General features: G+C 43.3%; 1 protein-coding gene across 1 annotated transcript; it reads right to left on the bottom strand.

Annotated features, from left to right (window-relative positions):
• Window positions 1–3752: 3752 nt before the first annotated feature.
• On the bottom strand, window positions 3753–12321 carry LOC103711170 (ASC1-like protein 3). The gene is made up of 6 exons (XM_008797220.4): window positions 11698–12321; window positions 10154–10353; window positions 7160–7315; window positions 5203–5388; window positions 4943–5121; window positions 3753–4258 (listed from the first exon to the last, which is right to left on the bottom strand). Exons 1-6 carry the CDS (start codon window positions 11806–11808, stop codon window positions 4239–4241), a joined length of 852 nt encoding a protein of 283 aa, XP_008795442.1. The 5' UTR covers window positions 11809–12321; the 3' UTR covers window positions 3753–4238.
• Window positions 12322–15853: the final 3532 nt, after the last annotated feature.

The raw sequence follows: 15853 nt of genomic DNA, 5'->3' as shown, positions 1-15853 counted from the left end.
TGCAGGCCAAGCTCATGCAGGCCGAGCCCAGAAGATCGAGCTCATGCAGGCCGAGGCCAGAAGGCCGAGCTCGTCATCCACATGCTGCGGCCACGCCCTGCAGCAGTCTCACCGCACTATGCTTTGCTTGCCGGCTACACCACGGCATATCAACCAGAGACCATATCCTGCAACGACTGTCAACAATTAAATGCGCACGATCTCCACGGACCTCTAGCCAACCCAAAGTCTCAGGCCATCCACAACAACTCGTTGACTCACTCAATCTCGTCCAGTCATCCACGACAACTCATTAATGCGCCACTCCGTCTTGTTCAGCTGCTCATGCCAGCTCATTAATGCGCACAACCACGCCCAATCAGACGATAATTCATTAATTCGCTCAGTCACATTTCAGGTAACCTGGCACTCCTCCTATAAAAAGGGGAGCTTCTCCCTCTAAAAAGGGGGTTTCGGACTTCTACATATAGTTCATCTCCTTCTCCAAAATTAAGCCCCCCTCTGACTCAAGCATCGGAGGGCCGGCGCCGGAAACCCCGACCACCGGCTTTTTGCAGGTCCCCTCGAAGGACGCAGCCCGCCGACGGACCGCCACTCGCCACTCTTGCCGGAGCTCCTCCTTCTCAGCCAAGTGGTTCCCCCCGGTCTAATTTCCAACAACAATAATCATCTTACAAACTTCCTTACCGCCATGTGATTCCTCTTATAACTAAACTAACCAAGCAGAGCATCCAAGGATTGTTGGGGCTCAATAGTGATCCCATGGTATAAAGCAGCCTGTCACACCAACTGAGCCTGGGGGCACTGGAGAAGAATATGGTCAGCGGTGTCACCCAACCTCTTTTTCTTTTTCTTTGGTATAGCGGTGGTTCACACACAGCGGATATAGATGCAGCCCATAAGATCACAAAGGACAAGAGAATACAAAGATGATGGAACCAAGAATAGGTTGTCCCAAGTGAAACCCCTCGGAGTGATGAGCTACGAAGGATGCCACCCAGTCAGCCGCACTGTTAGCCTCCCTATAGGCATGAGTGGTCCGGTGGGAGGAACACTCGTCCAAAAGTTGACGGATGTCATGAATCAAACGCAGCCCGCCGGCATCACTGTCCGGATCCAGTCGATCACCGTGGCCAAGTCCTCCTCAAGGATAATGTGATTCGTCTTTAACGCACGCCTCACGCAGGAGACATCCTCCCACGCTGCTCTAGCCTTCACCCCGATCACCGTCTGCTCGAAGATCCGACACCCCCCAGCCAGGGCCGGCCCGAGCCCTAGGCGACCGAGGCGGTCGCCTAAGGCCCCGGGCCAATGGAAGGCCTCCGGGAGCAGAAGCTGGCTACGAGTCTTCCCCCGATGGAAGGGAGGTGGAGGGTTTCCTGGCCTGCAGAGGGGCAATTGGGGAAGTTGGGGACAGTAGTTTTGTTTTGGGTGGAGAGAGAGAGAGAGAGAGAGAGAGGAGGGATTTGGTTGGCTTGATACACGCCTGAAGCCACTCTTATCTTTCATCCCTTCTCTTTTTTGGTTTTGGTCTTGGTTTTCCTTCCCTCACAAGTCATTACTCCTGAATCCTGATTCAGCCGGACCATCAGGAAGAAAGATAGGGGGATTGGAGATGGACTTCTTGGAGGGTGGAGATTCTTTTAATTTTCTCCTCTCAGTTTCTTCTCCCCTCTTGGGTGGTAGAGAGAGAAGAGGAGGGAGAGGGTTGAATGGCTGCTGTGCCGTGATGTTGCAGTTGCAGCTTTGGTGCTCACTTGAAGGGGGAGATGGTCTTTAGCAAAAGAAAAGGAGGGTAGAGAAAGAGAAGGAGGGAGGGGGGGTTGAATGGCTGCTGTGCCGTGATGTTGCAGTGGCTGCTTGGGTACTCACTTGAAGGGGAGATGGTAGGATGGGACTTTTATTGATTAGATGGAATGAATTTCTCATAATGACCCTACTTTCTAGAGAGGTTCCGGACAAACTCTTTGACCGTGAAGCGCCATGGGATGGCCTTTTCCTTGCTCTCGCTTCACATGGTAAATAGTATTGCCAAGAACAGTTCCATAGGCCTTTTTTTTAAAATATTTTTTTTAATATTTTTATTCAAGAATTATATTAAACTGAAGAGGCTTTTTGTCTACCTTTATAAGATTCATGCATCTTTGTTGAAATAGTATACTTGACAGCAATCTATGTCCATAACATTTTTTTAAGTATTTTATATTTATTAAAAAAATTTATTATTAAAAAAAGGCCCCATTTACTGAATTCGCCTTAGGCCTTTAGATGTATTGGGCCGCCCCTGCCCCCAGCCACCACCATTCGGGCTTTCTGATCTCTGATGACAAACTCTGCACCTCTGTTGCCTCCAATCCTGCTAACACTGCCGTCAGAAGTTTATCTTGAAAAAATCAAAAGGTGGTCTCGTCCAACCTTGGGCAGCACTAGCAATGCGGCGAGATATGCATCCCCCCTGCAACGTAAGCTCCTACCAGCACGGAAGGCGGTCCCAAGCTACTTACTTTCCACGGCATACGAGCAACTCTTGGGTGCCCCTAACCAACCATTTGAATATCTGGCCACAGCAGCTTATACAAGTCCCTTGAGCTGACCTTGGGGTATACTAAAGATACGAACATGTGTGGACAACTAAAGATACAAACGAATCATCATGGAGAGAATTCTTCTTCTGGTCCAGTCCTCCCCAGACAATTGGATGACAAAATCATAATTCCATTTTTTACCTCCATCCGTGAAAAGATTGTTGACCCTCATATTTTCCAAGCCAACTGCATCAATGGTTGTTGGCATCCTCGCTAGAGAAACAGATGAAATCCATGGGTCTCAAAAGGATGACAATAGACCTACCATCAACATCCTATATCTGATACTGTGATACAAGAAGTCACTCTCGGGACAATCTGGCCCGATAAACGAACTGATACAAAGATGAGTACATTTTCGTTCCACTAGTTTCACTCTCGCGCTATTTTTTTCTTAATAGCATTTTATTCTTTAATTAAGCAACAACAGGCGAGGAGTACGATGATTGGCAACTTGCACAGTCTCACTTGTCTGACGGCCCAAAAGGCCTTTGGAAAAGAAAGGTCCCCCGCTTTGTAGGCCATTTGTTACATTCGGAACAGCTGTTAATCCCAAACACAAGTATCTGTAACGTTCCCCGCAAGGTTCGACTAAATTAAGATTTACTTAAAGCAACCAACTCAGTCGCGACAAACTTCGTGAAGGAATAAACAAAAGCAACCATACACAGAAAAGACATTGTTTAGACAGTCTCAAGCTCGCAGAGATTTAACTGCCAAGCCAAGAGTGAAGCGTATGGAGTTTGAAAGACTGGTGCTTTTTTTGGTCTGCTTATACCATCAAAGGTATTGCTCCAGTTTATTCAAAAGCCATCTCTAGAGTGTTTCCAAAACAAAACACGTCCGCAAGTCAAGAATTTCTCCAAGTTCCGGCCGCTTAGATGCCTTTGGAGTTTGGAAACCTCTGCTCCCACTGGAATTTGGGGTTTGATAATCAGCATGCACTGCATCCCAACCTTTCCACGTACCGAATGTACCGGGGTTTCTACTGGCATTAATCATACCCAATGAGTACAATATTTTCTTTCCTATTTTTTTTTTTAACGATGATTTACCCACTGAGAATAAAGTTGACGCACTCGCACTGGAGAAGGCTGTTATCAAGTTTCGCTATGACGCCACTACTACGAACAAGATGCCACTCCAAAAATTACAACTGAGCCACTACTAAGAACAAAATGCAATTCCAATAAAAAAAATTTAGAACACTATTGTGAATGAGCAATCAAATGAAACTTTCCTGCCCCATACATCTTTTAGATATCATTAACAAGGCTAATAAGCCCAAACCACAGAAACTGAAGAGGTGATCCAGGTATACCAAAGAAACCTCATATACATCCAAAAAGGCTGACTTGGTTATCTTTGGGAACAGAGGAACAGAAAACGAAGACCATAAACAACAAAACTTCATCTCTGCCTGTGACTCACTGTCTATATGGATCCTGCTCCCATCGTTGAATTCTAGAAGCCGTCTTTCATCATAAAGATCAAAAATCCTAAAACATCAACTAGAAAAAAAAATTCAGCACATGATACCTGCCTTCTGAGCGGGTAAACATATGAATACGTCTCTGCACCCTGAAGATTGTCAATAGTAACAACTTTCTAAAAAATGGCATCTGTCACTCCTGACTTGTGGACAACTTCTCGTCAGTCTCCATCTTCAGAATCTGTATTTGGATGAATGAAAGTCGGTAAAATGTTTCGTCATAACCCCAAAGATAGCTTATCAAGGAACCTGAAAGCATAAGCAATCTCCAAACGAGGGGCACAAAAGGATGGGCTAAGTCCTCCATGGGAAAGAATCCATGGAGATTAAATTCTGTATATCATCCACCTTTTACAATCATCTCCAAGGTATAAACCCTATGCTACGTTGGTGAAATCCGTCTGCTAATTTCATCTTGGTTGGTGACCTTTGCCAAACTAGTTACTAGATATATAGCAAGAGCATAGTTGTAAGAAACAGCAAGAGCGTAGTCGTAACAATAGCAAGAGAAATCAGATTCAGCATGATCCTGATGCTAAGCCTACAGTCAACCTCCTAGACCTTTACAAATTTGTTACAACCATTCGGGAATAGGCTACAGTCAACCTTCTAGACTGCAGTTTCCACAAATGCAGTTTTCTCAGTTAGTAAAGCCACATTTGGTTATTGTATAATGCATAGATATTTCTCTCATATGGTTGCAGTGGACTGATAGAGTAACTAAATGCAGATACTTCTACTGGTTCTTGATGTACTAGGAACCCTATTCAGCTTGCCAAATGATCAGACTGTTTCATCGTTTTAAGAAAATATGGTTATAAGTAGTATTTGTAAAATGGATGGTGTACAAACTACATTGTCTTACCTGATCGAATGTCCTCTCCTACTTGTCCTCTATTACTCATCTGTCTCATGATCATTGCACATATGAGTTTCCCCCAGTAGAGGTGGAAGACAAGCAGGGTAAGAAGCATTGTGTTGAAAGCATAGTATAATGTGGTGGGGAAACCGCTTGATGACATCAGGGACTCAATTGTATAGTAGCTGGAAATTCAACCATCAAAATGATAAGCAAACATAAATGGAAAAGCTTGATAGGCAAACAATTAGATGACACTGACAAACCTTGAAGCCTTAATTATCCAAAAGGGGAAGTATATTAGTCGTAACAATAGCCATGAGACTGCAAAAAGTCCAAAGACCACGCTAGCTGCAGTCTCCTTCTCCGAATATTTGAACAGTTTAGCTGCTTCAAGAAATACATCACATGTATCATGCAGGGCAAGAATCATAGTCCCAATTCGAAAAAATCTGCAAAATAAAACTCGTTCCTTTTATTATACGTAGCCTTCAAACAAAGCATCACAAACCTATTGACAAAATTGATACAGGTATTCAAGTTCTGAAGATGTAAAACTAGAAGTCAAATGCGTCAAGTGTGAAAATAGCCTCGAAGCTGCTTCTCAGAAAAACTTAGCTGTTCTGCAACAAAAGATTAAAAACACTAGACATGAAGCATATATGTTTCCTGGAAGAAAAATAAATGTAATATTACTTCTCAAAGGAATTATTTTCCATCATTTTTTATGAAACATTAGCAAGAGCTAAAGTGTCAATCATATAAGGATAAGCATCAATCAAGAACTTAAGCACACTAACAAAGAAGTATAAGAATTGAAAATAAAATATAGAAATATACTAGGCACAAGTATAGTATGTGATAAAATGCACAGGGATAACATGACGGTTGTCTACATGGAAGTTCAATCCTGATTCATGAGTCCATGTAAGCAAGCAGATCATAGAATCCAAGATGGTCCACTGAGGTTGGTTGATCATGAAGTACACAAAGATGTGAAAGTTCAAGATCTTAATGCTATGACACAAGACTGAAACCCTGAAAAACCTCTAAGTCTCGAATCTATCTCGCATATCCGAAAACTAGCAGTTCGCCCCGTCAATCCTCCAGGACCCAAATAACTCAATGGTCATAATTCTGCAAATACCCAATGTGTTCTTTACTCATAAATTGACTGAAAAGGAGAAACAGTAGTGACAGACAAAGGAATAAAAGAAATGGAAAATGAGAACTAAAAGGGAAAAAAGAGGTGTTCAGCCAATATTTTCTGAGCATACACCTCTATAAGTTATTTATAAGCTAGGATGTCCACCACTTATGGCCTTTCAGGGTCTGGCCACTGATTTACATAAGTTCCAACATTAGAAATAATTGGATCAGATAAAGATTGAAGAGACACTGTTTTAATCTTTTTCTGGTGTAAACTTATCTAATTTCTTTCAAAAGATTGATCCATGCTTAAACCTCTCAAGTTGGAAAGACTTCACAATATTTGAGAACATAAGTAATCAGAGAAGAATAAATCTAGCTTGTTCTTTTGCAATATTGAAGAGATAGTAGTAAAATTGGTTGCCTTAATTGAAGATAAAATAGGGAAGATTTAAAAAATATAAACATCAATAACAATTATGACATGATAGCACAAAGTCTGCAATTTTTCGTTATGCAACATATTGTCCTCTATCCTTCAAACAGTCGGGATAATGTTGCTGTTCCATAAGAAAAAATTGATAATATGTCCATTAATAGCATTGCTCCAACAACAACTGCATTTTTATCTTTTGTTGAAGACAAGGACTATAAACACAGAAACTTGTACTCCTTTGAAAGTATTTGAAACCAGAATTATTTTATGAAACTAATATAGAGAAATACTAATAATGTACTATTTCCTTTAAACTGAATGTGATCAAGATATTAGAACATACTCGACAAGCACCACTCTAAACTATCCAATCAAAGGATCACTACTCAGATAAGTCAAAGTCTACAGCTCATAATCATCTGATTTCATGATACTAGTCAACTGACAGGTATCTGATAAGTTTTTCTTTTGTGATTGTTACTTAACATTCCTACAAGAAGAAGAATATGTAAGCCTTGGACAGGATAACAATAATCATTTGGTGATAATGTTATTGTAACACATTCATTTGAACACATGACATAACACTAAAATGGTTCATAATGACAATCATCATCGAGAGCAGCAATGCTGCATACCTGGTTATATAGGAATATCCGATCAAAAAGGAAGTTATTATATGATGAGACATCATTATAAAGAAATCTTTCCTGCGAGTTTCCCATGCAATGAGGGCACCAATACTGTATATGTAGAATCCACATTGACACATGTAGAAAAGCATCAACGACGGCCTAATCAAAGGGGGGGAAATAAAGGAAACAATAATATTAGAAGTCATATAACTTTAGAGCATGAAAAAGCATGACTCAATTTAAAAGTGAAATTTAGATCTTTAAGCACAGACACTACATTGCCATAATCATCATTTCTTTAGAAAGAAGATGGTAAGGAAATGGTGGAAGCCATGGTTTGTCATTTATGACTTTTGTATAATGTTCAGGTAATTTTGCAGTTTTTTATACTTAAAAGCAATTTAGCAAGTAATTAAACAGTCACCATAGAACATACTTTTTTTTGAAAAAGTAGCTAATTGATAAAAATCACCCTCGTGACATATGACACACAGCAGCTTAGAAATGTGATGCAGTATGGCAGAAAAAAATTACAAACTTGATGAAAAATAAGATGAAGTCCCATACAAGATCGAATACAGCTAATGATTCCTACATGGTGTAATATATGATACAAAGTTGTCAAAGGTGCTTTGGGTACTCACCTAGAGCTCAAGTGAGGCACAGAGACACCTGAGTGCCTTAACAGTTCTCGGGCAAGGCGACTTTACTGAGGCAATGCCTAGGTAAGCACTTGAGGCAGAGATGCATTTAGGTGAGCGGCTCTCTAGTGTCCAGCATTATTCTTCTTTCCCTTTTGCCTATTCCTTTAAAGCTTTGTTAGCTTTGTTTCAACGGTTATCTTGATCTATAAGCACTCTTATAAATAAAGGGTTACTCTAAGATGCTCTATGATCTACTTTTCTTTTTTTATGTTCTATTTAAAAACATTAAATATGGTTTGGGAAGTGGTATTTTATTAACATATTGGATTTTGAAACTATTTTAGAATGCCTGGTGACTAATTTTTTCTATCTTTTGCTTAAAAGCATATTATGGAAAGTGGTGTCTTTATTTGACGTTTCAAAAGTATGGAGCATTGTATCCAATGTAAAGATGATTATTATTTAGGATCTCAAAATTTTCAATAATTAATTTATGATGTCTGTGTTCTGAATACAAATAGCGCCTTATGAATTTCTAATGCATTTGTTTAAATTTCATGAATTAGTGTGTTATGTTCTTCAAGCAAGCGCTTTTTTTTTGCCTAGTGCCTCAGGCGATCCGAGGTTCTATCACCTTAACGGCATCTTTGCTTTTGACAGCGTTGATATGAACAATATTTCTAAGGTCTTGTGTGGAGAATGTTAGTTGGCCTAATAGTTCTTACACTCTTGGATGCTAAAAAATGAGATTTCTAGGTCGAGCACTTCAGCTGTCACTTTGATGACAAAATAGATTACTTCCGTTGCTGAAACACAACCTAATAACCTAATCTGCAGCAGCGTGACAAGTAATTACCTAAAAATGATATACTTGACATTTACATTACCTTATTAAATTGATTCATTGTAATTGAAATAGGAAGTATGATATCGACCAGAAAGTCTGAGATGTAATTTTCTTCGGTGTCAATTACAATGTTAGAGGAACAAGCTTTAAGAATGTTTAAATGAACACAATATGCAGACAATTTCCAGATGTGAAATTAGTTGATATTCGTATTAGTAAGATATACAAGACCTTCCTACTAGTCTAATAAATGAACTGTATTTCTCTTAAGAACTGAATGCCATCTCATTAGAAGTTCAGCAGGCTGTGTTCATCAACAGAAATATATTGAATTTCAAGTAGGGAAAGGTGAAGACCATTTTTAAAAAGAAAAGTGAGTAGGCATTGTGGTATATTTGATGTTAAGAAGCTTTTTATGTCAAAAGCAGTCCTATGGATCTCTCAAAGAACTTGCTTTAGCTAAACCCTCAGTCCATTTTCTGCATCTCAGTCTGGCTGCCAATCAATTTTCTTAAAAGCCTATGTTAAGGGCTAATAAATTTTTAATTCATACTAGATTACCATCATCTAACTGAAAATAAAGATTGCTCAGAAAAGAGGGGAGCAAGCTAGACAGGAAGAAAATGACCCCATCGAAAAAATTTATAATATTTCTGCAACAACTATCACATTTGACCAGTAACATTATCGATCTAAAACATACACAATGCAAAGAATTCATTCATGTAGAAGCAATAGATTATCCAATGGGCAACTGGTTGCGTTTTGTTTTCTTTTAATATATTTGACTTCTAATAAATGTTGACTTGCATTATTATGTGAGATGAATAATATTTTGGATAAATAAATGTAGACAGAAGCTGTAGGAACTCGCCATTTAAACTGTTAGGGAACAAATACAGTGTTCTAGGCACAATATGCAGATGAAGTTACATTTCTTTTTTATTTCCTTCTTCTCTCCCTCCCTGTAAGTTAATTGTGTATTTTAAAACTTCACTGAATAAAGAATGGCTAGTAAAACAATTAAATGCTGTAGTTATGAAAGGTATAACAAATAATGAAGAGTAAAGCTTCTCGTCCAAGTAAATATATGCAAACAATCAAACAGCCAACTTTCTTTTATACCTAGCAAACCTAGCTTGCCTAGTAGGTGGATTGATCTTGAGGAGAGAGAAGTGCTCAGGCATAGACACTAATACCGAGTAATCATTTGTCGTACAGATAACATTATCATATTGGTCCTCAAATATTTGTAGCATAATTTCTCAATACACTTAACTTTTTGGATGGAAGGCTACAGAACCATCTTTTTTAACTTTTAGGCCTTATTGCACATATTAAGAAGATGTTCAAAAACATACAAGGCATATGAGTCGGTATGCAGCCAAAAGAACTTGTACAATATGTGCAATGTTGTAGCTTTATCTACTATCGTAATCGGTATAGTCATGAGCTTCTAGAATTGCATGTAATCCTGCAATAAACAATAAAAAATTCTTGACTCACTTCAATTCTTGATTAGGCCACCCTTCAATGTATTGCTTTGTATCCAACGACCAAGGCTCCTGTTTGATTATCAAAAGAACCCACAGTTGAACACCAGCATAATACGTCAGCTTCCACATTGACTCAGAACACTTTGCAATCTTTGAGCATCTCGCCTCATCATTTATCCGTAGAGCTCTCAATAATCTTACAGCCAATGGCTGAAAATGAACCATACATGTATACAAGTTTCAAAACATAAAGTTGAAGACTACTTGCAAATTGCAAATTTGCTTCAGCATATAAAATTGACTAACAACCAAGTTGAGCATTCCGACACAGCACAGACCATTACTCCTAGTAGCAATTGCTTGATGTAAATTTTTGAATATCATGCAAGTGGTTACATGGGTCATGAATGACCTACATTGGTAGATATAGTAATTTTATGAAGCCAGAAAAATATTTGATTGTCATGAAATATCAGATTGTAAGGAATATAAAATACGCATATTTCTTGAGTAATCAAGCTTTTGCAAGCCCAGACCTGACTTTCCTAATGAACCGAACTTAACTACCAGAATATATTTGATTATTAAATTAACACCAACTGACTATTCTTGAAAAATTTCAAGATCCAGCGTTAGAAAACTTTCTGCAGATATTTTGATTCCAAGACGAGGCTAACAATAGGCACCCCTATAATTGCATCGTCAGATAAATGAAGAAGTACTCTAACAGATTCAGGGCTCCTTATGTGCAGCAAATAAGTGGTGTGCATACATGGCATATTTCTGAGGACCATATATGAGGAATTTATTGGATTCTGTGGAATGATTATTATTTTGGTGCCCTGAATAACCGCAATCATGAGTTATTACCCGAAATGGGTAGTATACAATTCCATAGATAGAATCATACATGGCCTTTGATTTTCTTTTTTTATCATTATTTTCCTCCCTTCAAAGTTCCATAAGATGAGGTCAATCAGAAGTCAGATCATGCTAGAAATTACAATAATAAAATCAACCTACTGCCAGCCTTCCCTCTTTTCTGCGTGATCTTGAGATGTCATGTTGGATGATCCTGATAACCCATTACAAAATTTAGGCGTGTATCTTTCGCGTTGTCTCATCTACCTTGCTTGGCTAAGAAGAACAGATAACCGCGACTCGACCTGATAAGCATCGTAAATTGCTTCCTGCGACAGATGGTTCAAGTGGTTGAAAACCCAAGGAGTTCTTTCTTCCCTCGAGAAAATCAATCTAACAGCTTCGCCAGGTTACCAAGATCTAAGACTTAGAATTTCAAATAGCCCACCATCTCTTCGTGGAACCAACTCTGGTTGTTGTTATACAGGAACCATTCCCAGACGAATTTTACATGGAATACTGTCATTCCCGGTCTCCGGATACCCCAAAGAAAGAATCCAAGATTCGAATACCAAACACGCCAAAGAACCGAAGCATCAACAGCAACGGAATAGAAATATAATAAAACGGACGGAGGAAGAAAGGAATAAATAACAGGAGAAGGAAGGGGAGGGGGATCGGCGCACTTGGTACCTTGTAGACGAGGCGGTCGAGCAAGAACCTGGCACCCAAGAACCAGACCGCGAAATAGAGCACGATCAAGAGATCCAGGCCAGCGCCCGTGAGGCCCCAGATCGGTCCCATGGCACCCGGAGAAGAGATCGATCAACCCAGGGGAGCAACGTCAGACCGCTAAAGGCGAAGGCGGCGGCGGATCACGAAGAGGATCTCCTCCGAATCAGCATCGCATACGCACAGAAGGGAAGGAGACCCTGGAGTAGAGAAGGAAAGAGAGAGAAACAAAAAATAATACTACTTCTGATGATAATAATAATGATAATAAAGAAAATGGATCCTCAAGGGATGGGATCGCAGAGGAGAGAATGTTGGGTGGGTAGGGAGGTCCGGTCTTCCACTCTTTCCCTCTGTTTCATCTCTCCGAAATAATAGTGATGTGGAACGCCATCCCGTGTTTCCTCTGCATACATCCGCCCGGGCAATTAACGCTTGTTCCGACAAATCGGAGACCAGCGGAGAGATCGCGGCGCATTAGTGAGCGGGCTTCCCATTGGAGGACCGCATCTTGGTTCGTCTATTTCAGAAGTTTTGAAACATCGACCGTGGGTTCAAAGAAAAAAACTATTATAGGTAATCAGGCCCTTGCCCCGTGGGCGAAATCCGCGCCTTTTAAAAGGGGAAACCGTTGATTAATCCACAACCAGGCGGAAGGTCTGACCCGTTGTTGAAGGCAATAGGCAACAAAAACAAGAAAAAAATAAAAAGTCCAACTTGTCACATTTATGATTTATCCGCATTTTCCACTGGGATAGGGAAAATGTGGCATGGCTATTTCTAATTTTCCAATATATCCCTATATTACCCTCTCTTTCCCAATTTTTTTTTTTAAAAAAAAAACTCTATACCATCTGCATTCTCTATCTCAAGATCAAAGATGACGGAACTGTTCCAAACCATTCAGGATGTAGCGGGCCGGCGATTGATTTATGGGCTCGTTTGGTTCACGGGAAGGATTTTTTCCTCCTAGCAATATGATTCCTGAGAAAAGAATTCCTAGGAAAAGGATGCCTAGAAAGTACTTTTAGCATTTTTGGTTGACCATTGGAAAGTGACAAATTTTCAAAGTATTTATATTTGGTTGACCATCAACTTTCCTGGAAAAGTTATGTATAATTTCTATTATACCGTTAATAAAAATTAGGTCTTTAATGCTTCTTTAATGCTTGTTGCTGGAAATTGGACCCGGGGGCTGCCGCGAAGCCGGGGAAGGAGGAGCTCCGCCGCGGGGAGGGCGGATGGCGGTGCGCCGGCCGGCCGCGTCCTCCTGGAGGGGTGCAAGTCCGCCGCAGGAACGGTGGCCGACGGTGCGCCGGCTGGTGGCGTCCTCCTGGGGGGCGCAAGTCCTGCAAAAAGCCGGTGGCCGGGCTCCCCGGCGCCGGCCCTCCGATGCTTAAGTCAGAGGGGGCGAATATGTGGAGAGAGCAAGGAGGAGAATATGAGGAGAAGACAGCAGGAATATTTGAAGAAGATGAAGAGGATGATATCCTCAATTGTGTCTGTGCTGTTTGCTTCTTTTCACCCGGTCTAGGAGGGTTCTGTCCCGGGCCCCCCTCCTTTTCCCCCCAGGTTTCCTTTTATAGAAGGATTTTTGTTACCTGGGAGGTGACAGGAGGTTTGTCCTCTTTTGTAATAATTGGGCATGATTTGGCCCATTAATGGCGTAGTGGAGAACGGGACCGAATCGGACCGGAATCAGGGAGTTGTCACGGTCGATCGGACCTGTTGGAGTGGTTGAACCGCCGGCTGTGGTGGGCCTGGGGTCCGTGGATGGTAAGTGCATTTATTACCGAATGAACCGGCGGTCAGGGAGAGCCATACGCTTTGATGGTTCAATGATCCAGAGATCGTCTTGAGCCGTGTTCATTAAATGATTGAGCGCATCGGAGACTTGAGGGGGTCTCATGCATTAATGGCAGGTCGTGCCAAATACATGCGGAGATCTTATGCCTTGACGGCTTGGAGATAGCGGCAGGTTGTAGTGGAGTTGTCAAGTCCCTCAGGGGGTTAGGTAGGGGTTGAACATTTGGTCAAGGCAATCAGCTCGGCAGGGGTGCCGAGCCGAGCTGGTCGCCCAATGGGGCGCCCTGTGGCGGGGTTGCTTCTAGTACTTCTGGTCGACGCCCTTTGGGCGAGCACCTTCTAGCCGAGCGCCTCTATTTGGCGCTGTCTCTGGTCGGCGCTTCCTAGTTCGAGCGCTTCTCCGGTCGGCGTTCTCTAGCCGAGCGCCTCCGTGGCGGTATGACTTGGGGTTTTTCCCCCAACACTACCCCCCGACTTCCGAGTTCCAGTTGGCTAACAGCTGGAGCGTGGGAAGTAGCTTCAGTTGGGTCATTACGGATTCCGAAAATCCTAATTTATTGCGTATTTTGAATTATCGAGCACTTTGAGGTGCCTTTAATAGGCGGCGTCTCTCTTTTCCCGAAGAGTCTCATTATTGGGACACTTTTTGCGAAGCGTCCTCGCGTCGTGGGCTCATGATGGGGCCGCACGATCCGATGGGGCGCTTCGGCGTCCGAAGCGCCAGCCCTAATTAAATGTGTCGTTCTGTCTTTTGGACCGACATGCGTCGCCATCTAAACAGGATACAGCATTTTTCTCGCTGATCTGGGCCGTTGGGGAGGTCTATTTAAACTCTCCCCTGGCCCCTTGTCCTCTTTCTATTGTCTTTTGCTTCCAGCTTTCCTTCCAGTCTTCCTCGGACCGAAGTTCCTTCTCTCCGGCTTTTCCCTCAGGTCCCTCTTCTTTTTGATTTCTTTTTCTCGCAATGGGTTCTCTCCCTAGCGAAGTCGAGTCCACCATGAGCATCCTGGAGGTCGAAATGACCGAAGAGTGGTTCTTCCCTCTTCACGGGTTCCGTTTGGAGCCCGCCAGGCGGAGAGATCGGATAATCGATCCTCCGGTAGGCCGGGTTGGAGTGCACCTGGAATCACTCTGGGCCGGCCTCCGATTTCCTCTTCACGGCTTCGTGAATGAGTTGCTGACGGTATGCCAATTGGTTCCGGCGCAACTCACTCCGAATGCCTGGAGGACAGTGACGGGCTTCCTATCACTGTGTCTACTGCAGGGGATTCCGGCCTCTGTAAACGTTTTCCGGCGACTTTTTATCTTCAAGTCGAATCCGGGAGACGGAGAGTGGCTTTACATCGCCCTTCGGGCGGGTCGGCCACTCTTTCATGATGCCCCCTCGTCCATTCATGGCTGGAAGGAAAAATTCTTCTTCCTTGGCTCTGAACGGTCCTGGGGGTTCGACCCCAGGTGGGGGCCGGCCCAGCTCAAGTCCATCAACAGGCCCCCCCAGCTTTCTCCGCGTGAGCAGGAGATCCTCGACACCATCCGCGGCCTTGGGGACGGGATCTTGCTGAACGGCCTCATAAGTGAGGACGCTTTAGTGAACGTGGGCCTGAGCTCGGCGCGTCCCCACGGTAAGAGTAATTACAAGGTGTATTTATTTCCTTACTGTTCTAATGTTCTAATCCTGTTTGTCTTTGCAGATATTGCAAAGATGGTGACGAAAAGCGAAGTCCTCTACGCCCGCTTCCAGAAGAGGGCAGCTGAGCTCTCGGGCGAGCCCACCGAGCCGAGGAAGAAGCAGAAGGTCTCGGCGACCCCGGCGACCCCGGCGCCTCCGGCGGCAGCAGTGGCCGAGGCGGGTCCTTCTCGCCCCGCTCACTCCGAGGCGGGTCCTTCTCAGCCCGCGCGCCCCGAAGCCGGTCGGAGAGAGGGCGCGGATTCCGGGGGCTCGGGCTCCAGGGGAGCCTCGGTGGTACCCCCATGCCCGGTGCCCTTAGCGCAGATTCCCGATCGGCAGGACGCTTCAGTTGCCGATCAGGAGAGGAGATCCGCGGGTCCCGTGCTTGCACGTCCCGCTATAGTTGTGCGGCGGTCAGATCGGCCGCTCGTCCGACCCCAGCCCCCTAGCTCCGAGCCGGGGAGCAGTCAGGGAGCCTCGGGGTCGGCTCCGCCTAGGCCAGCCGATGCTGGCCTTCCGGGCCCATCGGGCTCGGGGGAACGGGTGCCCCTTGCACCCACCTGGTCAGTATTCGAGGGTGATTCGGCCCTCGAAAATCCTCGAGTAGCGCGTGAGATATTCCGGGTCGCGCTGCTCCCGGCC

This window comes from Phoenix dactylifera, unplaced genomic scaffold (assembly GCF_009389715.1).
Source record: "Phoenix dactylifera cultivar Barhee BC4 unplaced genomic scaffold, palm_55x_up_171113_PBpolish2nd_filt_p 001048F, whole genome shotgun sequence".
Classification (NCBI taxonomy): Eukaryota; Viridiplantae; Streptophyta; class Magnoliopsida; order Arecales; family Arecaceae; genus Phoenix; species Phoenix dactylifera.
This window is presented reverse-complemented; position numbering and strand designations above follow the sequence as displayed.